General features: G+C 31.9%; 1 protein-coding gene across 3 annotated transcripts; it reads right to left on the bottom strand.

The window, feature by feature from the left end:
• Window positions 1-2,187: 2,187 nt before the first annotated feature.
• Window positions 2,188-16,814, bottom strand: LOC115884750 (membrane-associated protein Hem). 3 transcript variants are annotated; one of them, XM_030903414.1, is made up of 4 exons: window positions 16,728-16,814; window positions 10,241-11,188; window positions 9,920-10,168; window positions 2,399-4,587 (listed from the first exon to the last, which is right to left on the bottom strand). In XM_030903414.1, exons 2-4 carry the CDS (start codon window positions 11,175-11,177, stop codon window positions 2,399-2,401), a joined length of 3,375 nt encoding a protein of 1,124 aa, XP_030759274.1. In that variant the 5' UTR covers window positions 11,178-11,188; window positions 16,728-16,814. The 3 variants fall into 3 exon arrangements, with proteins under 3 accessions (XP_030759275.1, XP_030759274.1, XP_030759273.1); XM_030903413.1 differs by lacking the exon at window positions 16,728-16,814 and adding an exon at window positions 11,247-11,347; XM_030903415.1 differs by lacking the exon at window positions 16,728-16,814 and having other exon boundaries at window positions 2,188-4,587; window positions 10,241-11,177.
• Window positions 16,815-17,044: the final 230 nt, after the last annotated feature.

Genomic DNA, 17,044 nt, shown 5'->3' with positions numbered 1-17,044 from the left:
TAGGGCATCAAGCAACAAATTCTCTTAGAAGGGCTAGGTCGTCATCTGCTGTAAACCTAAGCCTCTTTATAGGTTCTTTAATATTGGAAGAGGTGGAATCCATATTTTGGACCATATTTATTTAATTAAAACTAATCCCAGCTACTTAAATATCAAATTACCTAATAAAACTAAAGTAATAGTTCAAAACAATTCAAACATAACCTAAAATAAAATATCTCGCCGGCCGGCCCCGGTTGTCAAATACTCGCACATGCCCATTTAAGCAATTTTTAAACGTTATTTAGAAATAGCGCTTGGTGTAATTGATCCGCAAATTACGTCAGGCGGTAACGTTATTAGCGGGTGTTGCGGTAAAAAATTGACTCGCGCATATCGTAACCATGATAAGGTACGCGTAAATACTGCATGACGCTATTCGGTTTTCCGATATCTCTCTAATAACTGTGCCGGTCAGGCGCTGTGCACAAGTTTAGAGGCCATAAGTGTGCCGAAAATTGGAACCACGAAAAACAATAAAGAAAAAATAAAGTTTATAATCTGTATAATGTGTGGTAATACTTCAGCTATGTATGTGTAGATGTATTTTATGTCTAAAATAAGATAGTTATTGCAACTTATTTATAACTATTTGTACTCTAAGTCTACAAAAAAAATCTAAAGATTTTGTTCGTAATTATCAATTTATAAATAACTAATTAAAAAAGAGTGAAGAAATCTTAATACATAGGGGTGTAAAATATGTAAAAATTCTGAGTTAAATTATGCATAAACTTTTTTGGAATAACTCAACAAATACTTTTCTTCTCCTCGCGAACTTTTTGGCACACCTTGTAGCTATTCACACGTAAAAAAAACTATGTTTTATTTTATGAAATATATTTTTTATACTATTATTTTCTTAGAACTGACAATAAGCTAATAATTTGATATATTTATCCAAATTTTACTCAGTGTAATCAGCCCTCCTCATAAGCTATATATAGTCTGTCCACTCCACTAAAAGAATAAATTATTTCGACAGATAACTGCCAGTAAATTAAACTAAGAGATTTTCTTCTATCTATTTACTCTATTCCCAGAAAAAAAGTCCAATTTAATTGTACTGTTAATTTATTAGGGGTTTAAAAAATGTTTCTGAAATAACTTCATTTTCCCCCAATATTAACATTTTTGAATAAATGATAAAAATTTAACAACCTACGGTAAACGCAAAACATTTTCCGATGCACATCATCAATCATATCGAAATTGACACTAAAGCCTAAAAACCCGACGAAATAAAATTTCGGCAAACATGTTTAAATTTGTTGTTTAATTTAAGATACCGAGCAGCGCTTCATTTTACTTCATAGAACAAATGATTGTAACAGATATTTTATTTAGATCAAAGCTGCAAAAATTAGTTTAAAGCATTTTTTTATTATCGCCATGTTGGTCATATTGCTCCGCGATGAGTAACGTTGTCGTTTATTATTTGACGATCATTATTTTGTATAATATCGTGTTATTATAGTTGAGGGTTGGAACCTTTGGTGTTACACAGAAAAATAAAAACACTAAATCACCATAATACACCAAAACACTTTTACTTTTACACTGGACGCGCGTTTCGCTAACCATGTTAGCATCATCAGCAGATCTGAGCTTATAATCATCTGCTGATGATGCTAACATGGTTAGCGAAACGCGCGTCCAGTGTAAAAGTAAAAGTGTTTTGGTGTATTGTGGTGATTTAGTGTTTTTATTTTGCTAATATCGTGTTGTTGAATCTTTGGGAGTAATTCTCGTTTTTTGCCAATTTTCATAATCTTTTTTTAAAAATTGTACTTTTAAGCACAAACAGTTCTTATAAGAACTAAATTTTCGAGTTTTTGTATTGCATTTCTTGCAATTGTGTGTTGAAAATATGCCGAAGCATTTAAACAGTCGAAGCAAAGAGCTTGTAGCTTTCCTGATAAACTATTTTAAACAGGAACGTGAAAATACAGGTTCTTTATTATCCTACTGTTAGTGTTAGTGACTACTGTTAATAAATAAATTAATTACTAAAATATTAATTATTAAATTAAAAATAAAACGTAAAAATCTTTAAAAAATGATATAATAAATATATTGTTTCCCAATTTTACATTAAAATTCATCTCATAAATCCAGCACAATCTGGCAGCGCTGTCGCCATCACTCAAAGTTGATCACGTGCATCCAAAATTGTTTTGCGAATACTTATATGTTTTAAACGCACAAAATCTTTTTTAATATCTGGATTTCCTCACTCTATTCTATATTAAGAAATCTAATTACTGGTCAACCTATGTATTATAGACCTATAATAAAAATATCAAATTCATTTTGGAATAATATAAAACAGAAAAAAAATTAATCATATAAATAGCCCTTACAAAGCCTGTTCTAACTTATAGACATCGTGAAAAGCATTACGAATTAGCGCGTACGGAAAGCATGATTCCAGTAGATCCATTGTCAGAAACGGCGACTCCTGAACAATTTGGTCTAATAACAAATAAACAGATTCTCGGTTTTTAACCGCATCTTTATCCGCCTCCTGGCCCAGTCTCAGCAAACTTGAAGAAGCTAATGCTAGAAATTCTTTCATCCTATCCTCTATATCGTCCCGACCACAAATCGTAAATAACGCACCAAAAATGTGATTGACTGCTAAAGCCATACAGTGGATATTATTTGTATGTCCTTCCAAAGATGCCCTATAAAACGACTGATCCGATCGGGCTAGTTTTGGTATTGAAACAGCGACAAAAACCATTAACAAGCAGACTAGTAAATGCTGCTCACTGTCAGCCTCATCAACTTTTTGTAACCTTAATGATGAGATTAAGGTTGGATCAACTTTACAGCTAATTCCAGCAGCGGAAGTCATTTCACTGACAACTTTCATTGGATCGCCGCTTGGCAAGTGATGTCTAATATCTAAAATTGAACTTAACAGAAACGGTATTCTTTGTTCTAAAACGTCTGTCAGACAGGACTGTGCTAATTGCCTAAAACTTAAAATTACTCCTACAATAGTCATTCTTTGTAAAACATTGTCAACGTTTGTTAACCTTTTAAATTGTTCCTTCATTACGTCGGGTTTGTCAAAGTTAGTTCGCAATAAAAGTAACACATCCTTATTGATTTCGGCCAGTTTCTTAAGTTCCACAACCTGACTTGCTATGTGCCACATTAATGTTTCACTAAGCTGTTTCATACCGTAAGGTCCAATAAGTTCAGCAAGAGCCCGAAGTTCGTTGACATCAGAGTATTCTTCAGGGTTATATGGAATGTTTCCTTCCAAATTAATACTTACAAATGATCTTTGGTTCATTGAAAAAATAATGTTACCCCCACTAACTCTCCTCAATAAAGATTCAGAATACCACTGAGTGTATATGGAAGCTATAGTTTTTTCTCCGTGGCTATCCATGTGCTGGGTTTGTTGTAATAAACAATTATTGAAAACTCTGGTAATATCGATGTGAACATAGTTTTCAACAGTTTGTAAAACATTCATATATGACCTAACGCACACAAGTAGTTCTGAGGGTTTTGCGATTTCGTTTGTGTCTTGATTGAACATAACCATACCCACTAAAGCTTTGGCAAACCTGGTTTCTAGATGTTGGTGTAAATATTCCCGCGGTGCAAAGGTATACTCCCAAACATTAATATTAGGAAAATAGTTTATCGCATAACATAATTCTGTTAAAGCCATATGAAGCTTGTCCATTGTAGTTAAGTTCTCGCGTGTTTTTCGGTAGCTTTCTTTTCCTGGTTTCTCAATTTCTGTTACATTCTTTTTATTTTTTTCCTTCTTTTTCCGATTGATTTGTTGTGAAATTAGATTTGCACAATTTTTCGGTAGTAGCTGATCGCTCATTTTACATTGAGCGTCACAGATAGCGGTTATAATATTTTTGGCTTCTTTGGCCATCTCATCCAAAAACATGTTTACCACAGACAAACTACGTTCCCTAATATGGTGCCGCTCTTCGGGACACAGTTCGTGGGTGCAGTGTTGGAAATGGCTGCAAATTGACGGAAAAGCCACAATAAAACGATTTTGTGCTGGAAATTCTAAACACATATGAAACTGATCCTCGAATATCCTGCTGTAAAAACAAAAAATTGACAAGTCGGATGTTTCCTTCAACATCTCGTCAAGCGTATCAACCATCCTAGTATGGAACTGAATCATATCTAATAACTGTGCTATATGTTTATTATCCATTATCCTTAATTTGGATTGCTGAGTAGATGTATATGCTTGCAATCTAAACCAATCTAACCTAAATGCAAAGAAGTTGAAGGGGTCGTTGTCTTCAACTTGTTTAACAGATAAGCTGGAAATTGTGTTGCAAAAGGAAGACAAAATAACGCCTTCATCTTCTGGGCAAGTTTGTAGTTTTTGCATATATTCTTTGAGAGTGACAGCGTCCCAATGAGAAAGGTACTGAACATAATACCTTTGCATGACTTGACTGTATTTTCGCACAAGTACCCTCAGATCCTCCATGTGAAAGAGCAGCTCAGGTAAATGACGATCCACTAGGTCCTCTGTAGATTTTCCTGAAAAAATATAATGTTGTATGAACCACAGTATCTGTCTGAATTGCCCATGATTTGCTTTAGATCTATTTGGACCTTTGAATAAGAAGACTAAGGAAGGAGCATATCAAAAATCTTAGGTACACCACGATGGGCCTCAAATATGGCCGACTTAAATTCCGGTTTATCAGTGTCGTTCTAATTTTATTTAAAAAAAATGTAAAACTATGATGTAGGGTAGACGTGGGGTAGACTCAATAATTTGTTGTTTTATTTTACGTTGTGAATAAATGTTGGTAGTTATTAAAATTGTTATAAAAATATATAATTCTAATAAAAATAGATAAGTTATAAGAAGTATTTATTACCACAAACATCCGATACGCTACTGAAGCAGGCAAGTCAAATTAACGTATCTAAATTCTTTGACATCTAATCTTTGACAAGTAATAAATAAAAGCTAAAATGCAAGAAAAATATATAATTTAGTTAATTTAAGTGAATTTCATAAATGATCGGTTTACTACACGTATGTATATTATATAGTCACTTACTAGAGCGAAAAGTTGTTCCATTATTTCACTCAATTTTTGCCGAGATCTACCGCACGCTACACAACCAACTATTTTAGAGTCTTTTTCGATAAATCGCGATACACTGTTAATTTAAGTGCTGCCACAATTTCCATCTAGATTTACTACCTTTATACAACTATCAGTAGTAGCATAAATAATAAATAACATAAAATAAGCTCCGTAAAGACTGACAAATCCACAAAATTTCAAAACAAATTCAAATGTGTCAAATGAATCGTCAAACAGAACTGTCAAGGATCCCCACCCTAGAGTGCTTTTATGGTGCTTTTTCCGCCCACCATGCAAGAATACATGGATGGCATTATGCTCCTTCCTTAGTCTTCTTATTCAAAGATTTGGACATATTTTTCCCTTTATACAGGGTGGCGCCTCTCATACGCCGCGGAGGCTTCAAGGATAACGACAGTTTGTATTGACATGAAATTTTGTGAGTTTGTGAGGGAATTTTGTACCCCTCAAAACAAAGATTTTCCAAGATATTTTCATTTACATGATTTGATCCATGATACAAAGAATACAAGGTATGATATTGCGCAGGTTGGTCACTACGTCACAGGTGATAAACGGCACCATTGGTCGGCAAGCTCGGCGCGCCAATTTCAAATTGTCAAACACATGACATAATAAATGTGAAAATAATGTTTCAAATGTCAAGCTCGATGATTTGACATAACTTTTGGGGTTATGTCCTAATTCTTCCCTATTTTAGGTCTTTTTTTATTAGTGGCGGCGTATGACGTCACAGGTGGTATGCGCAAACTTAACGAAATAGGAGCCGCTATCGATCATACCCATGGTACAAAGAATACAAGGTAGGATATTGCGCAGGTTGGTCGCTACGTCACAGGTGATAACAGGCGCTATTGGTCAGCACGCTCCGCGCGCCAGTTCAAATCGTCAAGGTATTGTTATAAACCTGTTTTTTTGTTTATATACCGTCATTGAATTATCGCTAAGCAAGTTACTGTGGAGCAGTGCGTAAGGAGTTGGGCTAGGAAGCGAGAGACCGGAGTTCGAATCTCGGCGGGACATAACTTTTTTTTTAAATACTGTTGTATTCTATAGTTTATTTTTGTAGTATAAAAAGAAAGAACTATTTATTCTGTTATTTTTTAATCTGCGGTATTAATATAAATTGATTGTTGGTACAATACCTCATTTAATATAAAATAATATTCCACTTTTTGAAATGTATCTGGCCCTAATTGTACCTAAAAGTAATATAGTTTTACAGTGATATACCATATTGTAAACTATTTAATATTTCAGTCACTTAAAAAGATAATTTGCATTGAATAATTGCCTATGATCAAAGGAAATTTGAGCTATATTATCCTTGATGGGTATATTCTGGGTATGCAAATACTTCCTCTAAATTTTGGGTTTCGTTCAACCGATTTATTCTCAAAACCTGAAACATCTACATATAAAAAGAAGCACAGGTCACTAGTTATAATAAACTTCACCCTTGGAATTACTTCTATCACAATTACAATACATTCATCTGCATTGGCATTTTCTACTTTTCGATGGGAAACAATATAATTCCCAACATTTTTTAAATGATGTAACAATTCCTCTTGTGGTTACTTTTCCATAGATATCCTCATCTCTGTCCTCATGTGAATTCAGAGGCAATGAACATAAAAATTATTTACCATAAACATCGCAAACTAAAAACCTAATAAACAATTTTATACCGAATATAGAAATAAATTTAGTATTCTTACCTATTATGGTCCAAATCCATGTTAATAGATAATTATTATTTTTAAATATATTTTTGAAACTGCTGGTTTTAGTAATTATTAAATTAAACGAACTAAAAAGTCTTAAAAATAAACAATACTTAACCATAATCCCAAAAAATGCAGATCTCCTGTCAACTTTCTTTATTTCTTATTTATTCATTATTTTCCTAGTGACGTCACAGGTGGTATGCACGAACTGAACGAAATTGGAGCCGCTATCGATCATACCTTGTATTCTTTGTACCATGGATCATACCTTGTTTTTTTTGTACCATGGATTTGATCTGAGTAGATCTTTATTATCTGATAAAATCTAGGGTGGATGTGATATCTCTGACGTTACTTCAACATAGCTGTCTAATTAGACCAACTTTAAAAACTAGTTATCGTTGTGTATCAGTTAAAACAAAAAAATTTCTCAGATATTTGCCAAAAATGCAAACTTATCCTACATCAGAAAGAATTGATATGATTCTATTAGTTGGCGAATGCAGTGTGCATTCACCAATTAATAGAATACTTAAATGCTTCTGATTTTATCTATCTAGTCTGGGATTTTTTATGGGGATATGTTCAAGACTAGACGTAAAATCATAAAAATTAAAATATCTAGGAAAATCTTTGTCTGAGGGGTAGGCAACCTTAATAATATTTTGAAGATATATAAATTCCCCATTGAATATCCGAATAATATATTGGGTGTTCCATTTAAAATAAAGGAGTAACTTGCTTTTAAAAGTGACTAATATTCCATAATAATTTTGTCTCACCCTGTGTAACTTTCCGGGTCAAATTTCAATTTGGTTTAACATACAATGGTTACTGAAATTAAATAGGGTATACAAGGTCAACTAAAATTTAGGTAGCTGTTATCGAAATTTAAAATTGACTCTTCATTTTCATAAAATGTGAAATATGTCAAAATCCTTAGATTTTAGGTATACGCTTCTTTAATAAAACTCACCTTTATTTTTTTCCTAGAATCCGAAAATCAATTAACTCTGTTCCATTCGAAAAAACACAACTTTGATATGTAACTTTTTTTGGGAACAACCTAAATAATTCTATATATTTTTATAAAATGCTTTCAGTTAACCTACATATGCTGCCAAAATTTCATTTCGATATAAACTATCGTTCTCCTTGGGGCTTCCGGGGGGTATGAGAGGCGCCACCCTGTATTTAAGAAGCATTTTTTTCATTAAAAACTTCCCCAAAGTTAAGAAATAGGATGTTTTATGTTTTTTAATTTGAAATATCTTTTAACATGTTTTCTTCTCAAAAAGGGTATTAAAATACACTATATTGCATGGTATATATAAAATGAACCAACACTAGATATTTTCTATACTTTTTCAAAATAGTATACTCTAGTTTTAATCCCAATTTATATTTTGATAAATAATTTTTATATAAAAAAACGAATTTATATACACTAATTTTCTGTTTAATAACAATTATTTTCAGTTGTATCAGTACAATAAACTAATCATGTTCATTAGTATTTTTTATGTGAAATTAAAGCGCCTTCGCCAAATTCTTAATTTTTATAGCAGAAGAAACTAGCTTTGTTTATACAGGGTGTTTCAAAACAAATGCGAAAAACTTCAGGGGGTTATTCCTTGTTCAAAATAAAGGGTAGTTTGCTTCATAAACGTTAGGTCAAAAGTCAACCAGTAGGGAGATATCGCGGTACAAAGATGGCGGAAAAATAATGTTTTTATTTTTTATCTTGAAAACGGAAAGAGATAGACTAATGAAATTTTATGGAAGCATTGCTGTTATGAAAACACACTTTCTGGTAATTTTTTCACTTTTTTAAAATGAGTGGAAGGGGTTGAAATAAACTACCCCTATCATTCTTGTTAACGAAATTTAAAGAAAAATCTTATCAAACACATGCAAAAAAATTAATTTGGATAGTTTAGTTTGTTTAGAAACTTTTTATTTCTTGTATTTTTTAAACTCACCGATTTGAAATTAAAAATAAAATGTAAAGCATTACATGTCAGGACAAAAACATTTTCTGATAAAGAATCTAGTTGGCTGCTGTAATTTTTTTTAGGAAAAAATCTAGTCGGCCGCTGTTACTTTTTAGGATGTTCCTAATATTATTTTATTTGACATTACTCTACTGCAATACGTTATTATCTAGATGATTATTATTATCGTTATTATCACTAGATTCTTAATCTAAAAATGTTTTTTGTCCTGACATGTAATGCTTTACATTTTATTTTTTAATTTCAAATCGGTGAGTTTTATCAAAAAACACAAGAGATAAAAAAGTTTCTAAACAAACTAAACTATCCAAATTAATTTTTTTGCATGTGTTTGATAAGATTTTTCTTTAAATTTCGTTAACAAGAATGATAGGGGCAGTTTATTTCAACCCCTTCCACTCATTTTAAAAAAATGAAAAAATTACCAGAAAGTGTGTTTTCATAACAGTAATGCTTCCATAAAATTTCATTAGTCTATCTCTTTTCGTTTTCAAGATAAAAAATAAAAACATTATTTTTCCGCCATCTTTGTACCGCGATATCTCCCTAATGGTTGACTTTGGACCCAACGTATATAAAGCAAACTACCCTTTATTTTGAACAAGGAATCACCCCCTGAAGTTTTTCGCATTTGTTTTGAAACACCCTGTATATTTATTATACATAATTAAGGATACTAGTAAAAAAATAATAATACAAAAAGTGCATAAAATGGATGGATAAAAGCTGTGTTGACCTATAATACAAAGTGTTCCATTTAGATTAACAGGAAAAAACAATATACGTAACTCTACCTTTTATTATATTAAACAATTTAGACTCCTTTAGTGGGTATATTATCTAGTCTTTATATTGCTAGTCAAAAAGCATCGATAATTAAGGATAATTTAATTTTGAAAAACCTTTAGTTCTCGCACTTGTATTAATATGAACTTAACTGTTCTTTTGGAAGTACTATGAAAAAGAGACTACTAAAGTGTTAATAAATAAAATATGTATTTACCTTTTGCTTTATGTTGTGGAGGATTATCATTATGTCTTAACAACCATAGCACTTCATCTCTGGAATAGCACAATCCCATAAATACCATTAAAGCTTTTGGACCTAAAAGCCCTGGTTGATCCATAAAAATAAGACCTAGTTCTTTCAAAGCGGTTCTTAAAAATTTTCGTCGTTCTCTATGATTATAACCTGCCTTTTGAACTGCTTGTTGGTGAACATCTTTGATTTCAGAAATTCTTTTACCGTACCCTGCAAAATTTTTTCCTTAGTGGTTTGTTTATGCACTAAATTTATTTATGTGGATATAATATAGATACTAACCCTTTAGAGTATCAAGGAAGGACCAAATGTACTGATGTATATATAAAACTTCATCTCTAAACAATGGCAATACCCAAAAGCTTTCTAAGGTATTTAAAAGAAGTTTGTTGAAGTAATCTTGTCGGGTGTCTAATAGAACGTTGTGTATAAGCATAATTCCAAAAACAATCCATCTTTCCATTGTATCCATAGATAAATATTCACAAGACATATTTTCAGACGATACAGCCTTAAGCAGAGCAGCTGGATTACCAACTAAACTTAATTTTTGTTCTTTTCTCCATTTATCAGCAGATACATTTCGTGATATATAAATTGGTCCTAATGAATATAATGCCTGGCTTAGTATCCTAGCATGAGGTACAAATTCTTCCGACAGTTTTTTAAAAGGAATATCATAATCCATTATCATGGATCCCAATCTGGGAAAACTTGTGTCCGCAGAGCCATGTACAATTTCATATGCAGCATTAAATAGCCCTAATACAGCTTTTCGGTCTTCTACTCTAGATAACAACACCATCAGAGACACGTATGTGATAGCTAAATCTAAGTAATTTTTGGTTAATTCGAAATTGACTGTTATGTCTAATTCCACTTGGTAAGCATCCATTGTGGTAAGAAGCTCAGAAACATGATCTTTAAAGTCTAACAAATCGACGAAAGTGTAATAATATAGTGAAAGAGACTTTATAATTTCATTTCTTAAACCCTGAATGGGTGTTAAACTTTTGATGTCAGGATTAGGAAACCTTCTAACGATATTCTTAATGGCAGATTCCAAATTTTTGTCTGACAAAAATCCAGGTTTTGATTTAGCATCCCCGCAAGCCTTTTTAATATTATAGATCCTTGTAAGCATTCCTACACCTCGATCATTTAGTATGATGAGTTTTTCAGCGAGCTTCCGCTCAATCTGACTCATTTGTCGTGACATAGTGGGAATATCTGAAATAAAACTTTCATATTAACGATAATCAAAGCACATTTCTATTTAAACAATTACTTTATATACCCCCTAGTTTAAAATTAATTTAAATATAAATAAACATAATCCTGAAAACTTCCAAATATTATGAAATGTCAAATAAATTAGTCATGTCAACTGTCAAAGTCAAAATCTCTGGCCACGCCCTCTAGTCTCTTTGCGTAATGGTTGTTACGAAGTTTGTATTTTGTACTAAAATTGAATAATATAGAAATAATGGTACTGAACATAAAAAAGGCAAAAAGGAAAAAATAATTTATTTAGTTTGTTTTTTAGGTCTCCAATCTCCAACTAGTTTAGAACATTTCGGAATTTATAAGATCAATAACTACGAGGTTTCTTCTTTAGACTCACATAATGAATAAAGGTAGGTTTTAAAGATAAAGACCTATAAAGAGCACACGGGAAAAACGATGAGTGTTCAAAAAGGCTAAATCTGGGCTAAATAAAGGAAACAAAAAAAAAGCGCTTTCCAGTTCAAATTACTCATGGACTTTTATCGTTTTTCCCATTTTTTAAATGCCTGTTTCTATGTGACTGCTATCGATATTCCCGTTTATTTAGGTACCAAAAGGTGTAGCTTTTTAGACGGAAAATATTATGCATTAAAACCAAATTCCCAAAAAAGGACTTTTTCATCATCGTTTTTTCAGCATCGTTTTTTCACTTGTGCTCTTCATATGGAATAGACATAATTTTTGGTTTTTGGATTTTTTACTGGGACACTACAACCAGAGCTACAACATTTGTCTGGTCCATTTGCATGGACCAGACAAATTTGTATCATCCAAGTACCGTATGATCGAAAAAATAATGGCGTCCAGTTGGCTTGGAAATGAACATCGATGAACCCAATATAATTTTACATATAAAATGACAGCGATCTTCAAAGCTGACGCCGTTTTCCATCATATTGTACAGTATGATCGAAATTACATTTCCCATATAAATTTACGTATAAAATGTCAGCGATGTTCATTTCATAGCCATCGCTGACGCCGTTTTTTTTCGATCATACGGTACTTCTTGAATTTGTGTAGAGTGATATATTCGATTTTTTTTGTTATCGCAACGATAAGCAATAAGTAGTAGTAGTAAGCCAGTCGCATATGATCCATGACGATATTTTGATAATTAAAATCATTATACTGTCTTAGCCAACGAGTCAGGAGTCAGGATAGTGTTACGGACTTCGTGGATCCGTAATTCACGATAAAACACTTACCAAATTTATTTGTCATTTATATTACACGATACTGATTAAAATTTACACAAAAATAAACTATTTGAAAAACCTTCGCCAATTCCCTGCTAATTCGTTTATTACAGAACTTTGTTCAAAAACTAACTGACTTGATACGTTTCGAGCCTTTATATAGGGTGAGTGCAAATATTTTCAAGGCTGGTAGATCCCGATAAAAGAAACATATCGTCCCATTGCTGCCAAAAGTCACTAACTAACATTTTTCCAAACAACCAAATTCAATCACTAACTATGTTTTGAAGCGGAGAATCGATTGCAAAAGTCATTAACTACGATTTCTGGCTATTTATGTTTTATTTTAATACCGAATAGTTACTAACTATAACATCTTTATGCAATGCAATTCATTTTTAGACGCATTTGTCTCGGAAGTAATAAAAAGTAAGTTAGTGACTTTTGGCAGCAATGGGACGATATTTTCTCTTTACCCTTTATCAAATAAGTCCAAAATAACCGAGATATTTATTTACTTTCAAAAAAATTGATTTTTTGCTTAAATTTTGAGAACCACTGGATCTTTTCTGGGATCACTACCAAACCCCTAAAAATATTTGCACTTTATGAGACCCACCCTGTATATTTTTTTATTTGAGTCTAGTTTCTTAAAATTTTTTGACGTTTTATATTATTTCTAGATCTTTGATGTTTCTTAGAGAGTACCTAGCTGTTCGACAATTTAATATTTGTCATAATCCTATAATATACAGGGTGTCCCAGAAATAAGTGCAAGTATTTTAACTGGGACTATAGTTCAATCCCAGAAACACGCCTATGAGATTTTTTCGCGAAAAAAAAATTGAAAATTCGGATTTTTTTTTAATTTTCAGTTAAAAACATGATTTCTTGATAATATGGCAACATAGGTAGTAGATTAAATTTACAAAAAAGAAAATCCAGAAAAGATTCAGTGGTTCTGAAAATGTTAGCAAAAAATATTTTTTTTTGGAAATTTTCAAAGTAAAATAACTCCGTTATTTAGGACTTATTTGAAAAACGATAAAGAGAAAACATGTTTCTTTTATCGAGATCTACCACGCCTTAAAATACGTGCACTTATTTCTGGGACACCCTGTATATTATAGACTTTTTTAGTTTATTTTTTTGTGTGGGGGTTGTGTGTGAATTTATAAGACTTTTATTTTTTGCTTTAAAATTTTGCGAAGTGAACATAATTCTCTAAAAGTTACTAGGTTACTAGCCTAAGAAACTAAATATTATGAGTTATTAGACTTTTTGAAAAGGATAGTACTGGAACCTACAGACCAGAAAAATTAAGACGCTAATAAAAAAAAAGAAAAAAACTTTATTGTGTTGGTAAGATATTAATTGTAGTTACTTATTACATCTCCTTGTAGGGACGCTACGCTACGCCGCTGATGGCGCTGGTAAGATATTATATTATGGAAGCAAATATAAAACTACAACAGTTATAAAGGTATTATAAATTTTTTAGTAGGTCATAGACTAGGTACGGCACCGTTCCATTAAACAAAAACTATTATGTGGTGCATTAAATACATTTCAAATATAGGGCCGTTTGTTCTCAATATCAAATCTTATATTCCCGAATGACAATGAATGAATGATTTCAAAACAGTAAGCGATCGATAGAGACCAGTCAAGTCCATTAGATTAATAATGTTATAGAAGCAAATGTGCAGAGAAACTAGGTCATTATAGGACAGACAAGTTTGTTAAAGGGTGACGGCTAAAAATAAAGACATATAGAACACCTTTAGAGAAGCCACACACAATAAAAGTCCTAAATTATTTATTTTAAATAATAAATATATATTATTACGCCAGAAATGCAATCTATAAAATAAATAAAAAACTACACTGAGAAGTCCTATAGTCTGTCCAACGAGAAGATCCTTGACAGTGATAGATGTGTCTGTCATTTTAATTTCAAAGTAGTTTATTTTATTTTACAAAGAAATAAGTTGGTACAACTGGAACGCATAGCAGGATATATTTAAAATTTGATTGACAAGATGACAAGTGATTACTTCAAAATATTGTGAAAAAAACTGTATAAAACTGAAAAAATGTAATCGAATTATTTTATTTAATAAAAACGGTATGTGTTAATACAAAACAAACAAGAACAAGACACTACATACCAAAAAAATATGAAAAAGAACTATTATTTACTTTCAAGCTTTATGAAACTACCCGCATTTATGATTATATTTATCAATATAACTTATGTACAAATACAAATGTGTAATATTCCACAGGAATAAATAAAACAACATAGGTAAGTAAAACAAACTATTTTATTAATAATAACACCTACTACTACTACTAAATGTTATACCTTAAAGGTTGATGAATTAACTTTAATCTTAATTTTTTTAAACCAGTACCTTTTGACATTATTTTTCTGCAGTACTAAAATCCATTATTTACCTATCGTGTGATGTCGATATTTTACAGCTACTCCAGTTTTTAGTATGTGTTTAGTTTGATCCTTCTACCATATACGAGATGCACTTATCTACGACGAAATGGTATACAAACTTTATCGATGGCAACTTCATTGGTGTATAAAACTTTCTGCCTGGGCAGCGAATATAAACCATAAACTGTGCTCTGGGTCTACAGTTAATTTTCACTCGATTTTTCCTCCACTTGACTTCAAAATACACAAAACACACGTAATAATACGAATCAAAATGCATCATCTTCCAAAACGCAGGGTATTTAACAAAAGTTGACACAAAATTCTAACCTATAATATGGCAAGACTTTGACAAGCGTCAAAAATGACAAAAATCTAAAGGCGAGTTCATACGCATCGGCGTCCGTTTGTCGTTCATCGTTCCGTCAAACCAATAAAATTGAAATACGATCTGTCGTTTTTTAAATAAACCAATAAAACTGGTTAAAAACAACAAGACACGACGTATGACGGATTTATATTTAAACCCATCCATAGATAACTTTAAAATTATTAGAAACTTTTTTAGTAAAATAAATAGATTGGTATGGGACGTCATCTGCTTTTCTTCTGTCATCGTCTGTCGAAATCTTACCTGAGAAAAAAAAACAGAGTATAGTTCTTTATGAGTTGAGAAGAGAAACGAGAAACACTGCTTAAAAATATCAATATTAATAATAGAGTAATAACTATATATAGGCATGGTGCATTTCAACCGATTTTTAAAAATCCGACAACAGCGCTCGGTACGGCGGAAATCAAAACTGCCCAACTAACTTTATTTCACGCCATCCAGGTTACCGCTCATGTTGGTCGCATTGAAAGAACATGGAAATCGGGGCTATGTTATAATATTTAGGTATTTTGGTTTTTACTAGCGCAGTTATTGAAACTATAAAATTCTCAGGTAGGAAGTTTGTGTGATGTAACGCTGTTTCGGCCTTTCGGGTAGTCAACAAAAAAGTGTTTTGTTGTATTGTGGCAAATTAGTGTCTTATTTTGCTGTTATAACACCGAAGGTTCCAAATCCCCAACCGTAAAACAGCCTCTACATTATCCCCGAAATGTTTTAGTTGGTTATTTGCAGAAATATTTCGTGAAACATTTCGCAAAACATTCGAAATGTTTTATTTTTTGCGAAAAAATTATTTTTTGCGAATGAACTTATTCGAAAATTATTGTAAACATGGATAAACTGATATGAAAACCGGTGGTAGATTAAACTGGCTATTCCTCGAATGTTACACAAAAATATTTAGTTTTAATCATCGTCTAATATTATTAATTACAATATAGTAAAAAATATAAAACAGTAACTAACTAGCGTTCTACAATTTATCAGCTTATAATCCACGGTATTGCGCATCATAGACAAATTATACACAAAATTGTTTAAAAAATCGACTAATTATTTATTATTTCTGGTTATGGTAAAGTAACGTTTATACTGTAGTCTGTAGCAAAGTTTACGAATTTGGTTTTGTTTTCCTAATTTTAATTGTCTAAATCCCTACATAATAAATAGTAGGGTGAATGTACCAGTAATTGCCACGTTAGTTTAGTACCAGTAATTGCCACTTCAGTAGTTGCCACGGTGTGGCAATTACTGGAAATTTAACACTTAAAATTTCCAGTAATAGCCACCCTATATTAAAATGTAAAAACGTAGTTTTATTAAAAAAAACAATTATTTAACCATAAAATATGGCCCTCTAATACTATCCAGATCATAAATAAAATGTACTCTATTATTATTAAAGGGTAAAATTAAGCAATACAAACAAGTTCTTACCTTAACAAATCAGTTAAGCCACAGCACATAACCTACAACGATAAATGCGCGCAATTTTTGGAGCAAAAACTGACACAGACCCGACATCTATTAGGGTGCAGCCACACTATCCTAAAAACGGCGTATCGGCGTAACGGCGTAATGACCTTGAATAGATTTCCAGTAATTCTATTGGCTAAAACATTCATCTGTCAGAAATGTTATCTGTCAAATTCATCTGTCAATAATTTCAACCAATAAAATTACTGGAAATCGATTCAAGGTCGTTACGCCGTTACGCCGATACGCCGTTTTTAGGATAGTGTGGCTGCACCCTT

The sequence above is a fragment of the Sitophilus oryzae genome, unplaced genomic scaffold (assembly GCF_002938485.1).
Source record: "Sitophilus oryzae breed Bouriz unplaced genomic scaffold, Soryzae_2.0 scaffold_357_pilon_pilon, whole genome shotgun sequence".
Classification (NCBI taxonomy): Eukaryota; Metazoa; Arthropoda; class Insecta; order Coleoptera; family Curculionidae; genus Sitophilus; species Sitophilus oryzae.
This window is presented reverse-complemented; position numbering and strand designations above follow the sequence as displayed.